General features: G+C 36.6%; 1 protein-coding gene across 1 annotated transcript; it reads left to right on the forward strand.

The window, feature by feature from the left end:
- The first annotated feature begins 339 nt into the window (after positions 1-339).
- LOC112019858 (VAMP-like protein YKT61) lies at positions 340-4,900 on the forward strand. The gene is made up of 5 exons (XM_065775878.1): positions 340-716; positions 1,288-1,385; positions 2,241-2,345; positions 2,512-2,577; positions 4,706-4,900. Exons 1-5 carry the CDS (start codon positions 524-526, stop codon positions 4,883-4,885), a joined length of 642 nt encoding a protein of 213 aa, XP_065631950.1. The 5' UTR covers positions 340-523; the 3' UTR covers positions 4,886-4,900.
- Positions 4,901-4,961: the final 61 nt, after the last annotated feature.

Consider the following 4,961-nt stretch of genomic DNA (forward strand, 5'->3'; position numbering starts at 1 on the left):
CCTTCCAGAGTAACCTCACATAGTTTCCCTAAAATTGGCCCTTTTCCACTTTTTTTTTTTTTCAGCGGTGGGGAATATGGAATAATATTTCATTGGTTAAAATTTGAATATTTCATTACAATTAATTGGTTTCTTTTGGAGAGTGACACAACATTCACTTATAAAATGTACTGTATTTAGTTTAGTTTTATTACTATCCAATGCAATGGATCAACTAAATACACACGCACAATTGAGCACCACGATTCCAAAATTAAAAAATAAAAAGGTTAAAACGAGGGGATGAATGATGAGGGTTGGTGATGTCGGCAAGGCATATAGAACATAGTATAGTCTGAGTCGCAGCGGATCTAAACTTTAATAAAACTATTATTCTCCTTCCTTCCCACTTCACTTTCCTTTCCTTTCCTTTTTCATCTTTCAGCGATCCCATTCCCATTCTCATTCTCAACCAGATAGAGAGAGAGAGAGAGAGAGAGACTGTTACAAACAACTACACGCAATCAGGCAGAGAGAGAGAAAGATGAAGATCACGGCGCTATTGGTATTGAAGTGCAACCCGGAGGGCACAGATCCGGTGATATTAGCAAACGCCTTGGACGTGAGCCACTTCGGGTATTTCCAGAGGTCCAGCGTCAAAGAATTCATCGTCTTCGTCGCTCGCACCGTCGCCAGCCGTACCCCTCCCTCCCAACGCCAATCCGTCCAGCACGAAGGTCCCCCGATCTCTTCATTTTCTTTCTATTAGGTTTTTTCTTTGGAATTGGAATTGGAATTCCCCTGGGATTTTATATGATTACGATTTCGGATTTATTGGATTCCATGAATACCTTTTGATTTCCAATTTCTATGCTCCAATTCTATTCTACCAAACACACGCACACACCGGAAACCTGGTTCTTTTGAAATTGAATGTCGCTCGCACCGTCGCCAGCCGTACCCCTCCCTCCCAACGCCAATCCGTCCAGCACGAAGGTCCCCCGATCTCTTCATTTTCTTTCTATTAGGTTTTTTCTTTGGAATTGGAATTGGAATTCCCCTGGGATTTTATATGATTACGATTTCGGATTTATTGGATTCCATGAATACCTTTTGATTTCCAATTTCTATGCTCCAATTCTATTCTACCAAACACACGCACACACCGGAAACCTGGTTCTTTTGAAATTGAATGATGGAAATTTTCTTATGCTTTGCGTGTTAGAAAGTAGCATGTATAATTTATCTTCATTTGTTTATCAAGATTTTGAGACATTACATTCCTTCTTGGTTTTCTGTATTTAATAGAATACAAGGTGCATGCTTACAACAGGAATGGCATTTGTGCTTTGGGTTTTATGGATGATCACTACCCGGTTCGGAGCGCCTTTTCACTGCTCAACCAGGTACACACTTTCTTCTTCAGAAGCTAAAAATTTGTATCTACATGTTATTTCTCGACCTTTTAAGTTTTTAGATGTTGATTTTTCGTTTGGGATTTACTTTTGTCTACATTTTGTAAGCCCTTTTTTGTGTTTTTATTACTTATAAAAAAAAAAGGGTGTATCAATGTGTTAGATAATTGTTCGCCAAGCTAAAGGTTTTTTTTTTTTTGGTATAAGTTTACAGTGGTTTGGTTTGATGTTCTATGAGATACAAATATAATGGCTTAAATATTAGATTTATTTAATTGGGCACTTCAATCTTGCTTTAATTTTTTGAAATGTCAAGAACTCATTAGTATTTCAGAAATCAATAGGCAGTTTGAGTAGGTTCAGTTTGAATTCTTATGAAGCAGAGGAAAAGAAGGCCGTCGGCTTCATAGTTGCTACGAACTAGTTACTCTTGTATTGTGGTTGTCTTTTTCCTTTACCATTACAAACACTATCTATGTACATGAACATTGTGGAGGACTTGGTACTTGGTAGTACTTTTGCTGTCTAATTTTTAGAAGTTTCCTGGTTATTAAAGTAGTAACATTTTATGTTATGATTTAATATTGTCCTTAAGGTGGAAGGGAAAAGATTTGGAGGAGAAAAACAGGCGTACTAGGATCATTATTCTTGTTGCCCTTGATGGCCACGTCTTCATAACCATGGTTGTTCTAAAATGTCTGTTTGGATGTAAAGGCTTGACAATGTGTGTGTGTGTGTGTGTGTGAGAGAGAGAGAGAGAGAGAGAGAGAGAGTCATGTAGTACTGGTGAAATATTAACACTTGATTTTTTCTTAACATATATATGATGATTACAATGTTTTCCAGGTGCTAGATGAGTATCAGAAAAATTTTGGTGATACGTGGAAGACTGTGCAAGCAGATAGTACCCAACCATGGCCCTATCTGAATGAAGCTTTAGCGAAATTCCAGGTATTATTATTTTCCATTTTTCCTTATTGCTTAAGATTGGAAAATAGACTGGGTTTTTCTTTTTCTTTTTCATTTCTGTTTTTGTTAATTGTTGAAGCTTCAAAAGTAATTAGTTATAACTAAATAACTTTCTTTTATTTTCCACCTATTCTTATTTACTCTTCAGGACCCTGCGGAGGCTGATAAGTTGTTGAAAATTCAGAGGGAGTTGGATGAAACTAAAATTATCCTCGTAAGTATAGAGTTATTGCTACAGTCGTTAGTTTGAAGCTATATCTTTGAACAATTGAATTATGTTTCTTTTATTTTCATGATTGTTGATTTTAGATAATCATTTTCTAGTTAGATATATCATATGTTTTTGGTAACCTTTAATGTTATCTTTTTATTAGCTTGCTAATTCTTGTTTCAGTGGTTTATGCTTAAGTTTTGGCAGACATATGGTGATTTAAAATTTAACAAGGTTTGATACAATGATTTCTTCTCCTTTTGTGTTTTATTCAAAGAAAAGTTGAGTTGTAGGAAGCGCTGAGCGAGTACGGACAGAAGCATGTCATTTAGGGGTTATAGTAAAAGAAGAATATATCAGGCAAATTGTTGACTTATGGACCTATTCCTTCCATGTTCGGTAGAAAAGTGGGTGGTTAGCTTGCCCACGTTTATCTACTTCTACACACGAGATATCTGTTTAACTCTCCCCTTCCCCCTTTTTCCCTTCGCATGGGTGGTTCCCCTTTTATTGTAAAATTTTTAGTAGGTATGGATATGGGCCAGGGTGGGGCAGGTTGAATTAGGGGGATCCCATCCCTGCCCTGTCCCCTCTTGTGTGGGGGAAAACCTGCACAGTGCGGGTTGGAAGTATTTTGTCATCCCTAATAAGGTGGATTCGGCATCAACGAGGTAGAGATGAAAAAGAAAGGAGAGAGGCAATTGCAAGTGTTAAAAGAGAGAAAACATAAGTATTTTGGGGTAGGGTAATAGATCATGTTAAAAAAAAAAAAAAAAATTTTTTTTTTTTTTTTTTTTTTTAATTTGATTGTTGTTGTTGTTTTTTTTTTTGGATGAACTGATTATTGTTGTTGTTGTGTTGTTGTTGCCGGAATTTGCTGTCGGAAATTGTTGTTGAATTGGATGCGATGTTGAAATTTTTTGTAATAATGTGAAAATTTTTTCGGAAAATAGCATTTTAGAATACATCCAAACACATGAAAATATTTTCCACAACAATTTTCATAATTCAACCAAACACTTTAAAAATATTTTCCTTTTCCGGAAAATAGCATTTCCGGAAAATACATATTTTCCGGAGAACGTTTTACACGAAACAAACACAGCCTTAGATAATCATTTTCTAGTTAGATATATCATATGTTTTTGGTAACCTTTAATGTTATCTTTTTATTAGCTTGCAAATTCTTGTTTCAGTGGTTTATGCTTAAGTTTTGGCAGACATATGGTGATTTAAAATTTAACAAGGTTTGATACAATGATTTCTTCTCCTCTTGTGTTTTATTCAAAGAAAAGTTGAGTTGTAGGAAGCGCTGAGCGAGTACGGACAGAAGCATGTCATTTAGGGGTTATAGTAAAAGAAGAATATATCAGACAAATTGTTGACTTATGGACCTATTCCTTTCATGTTCGGTAGAAAAGTGGGTGGTTAGCTTGCCCACGTTTATCTACTTCTACACATGAGATATCTGTTTAACTCTCCCCTTCCCCCTTTTTCCCTTCGCATGGGTGGTTCCCCTTTTATTGTAAAATTTTTAATAGGTATGGATATGGGCCAGGGTGGGGCAGGTTGAATTAGGGGGATCCCATCCCTGCCCTGTCCCCTCTTGTGTGGGGGAAAACCTGCGCAGGGCGGGTTGGAAGTATTTTGTCATCCCTAATAAGGTGGATTCGGCATCAACGAGGTAGAGATGAAAAAGAAAGGAGAGAGGCAATTGCAAGTGTTAAAAGAGAGAAAAAATAAGTATTTGGGGTAGGGTAATAGATTATGTTAAAAAAAAAAAAAAAAAAGCTATGTATTAAATAAAAACGTATATCTATCGACATTTGGGGTGGGGTGAGCAAAACTTGTCATTGCCTTGTCACCTCTTTGGGGAGGGGAAAGCTTGTGCAGGGCAGGGTGGGTCAAGCAGGGTGGGGAGTTTTTTCCATCCCCAACTTTCTGTTCATAGTTTTGCTACAATGTTTCAACCAGAATACTTAGTGAAATTTTGAAGGAATATATTTAGTTTGACTTGGCTTTGGATTTCTAATAACATGTTGATTTGATCCTTTTTTTCTTATGGCAAACTGTTTGCTATGTCAGAATCCCCTCTCTCTCTCTCTCATAAGTGTCTCTTTCTTTCATACAGCATAAGACTATTGACAGTGTACTTGCACGAGGTGAGAAACTGGACAGTTTAGTTGAGAAGAGTTCAGATCTCAGTGCAGCATCGCAGGTACGTAGAGAAGATTTATGTTACCATTATGCATTTGCCCCGATAAGTAAACACCCATGCGCTCACACTTTTTTACATAACCAATTAGTTTAACTATATCTGTTGCATATACTTCTAATCACCTGGCTATTGAATGCTTTGTAGAAGTTTTGACTTTTTTTTTTTTTTT

The sequence above is a fragment of the Quercus suber genome, unplaced genomic scaffold (genome assembly GCF_002906115.3).
Source record: "Quercus suber isolate HL8 unplaced genomic scaffold, Cork oak 2.0 scaffold_121, whole genome shotgun sequence".
In the NCBI taxonomy this organism is placed as follows: domain Eukaryota; kingdom Viridiplantae; phylum Streptophyta; class Magnoliopsida; order Fagales; family Fagaceae; genus Quercus; species Quercus suber.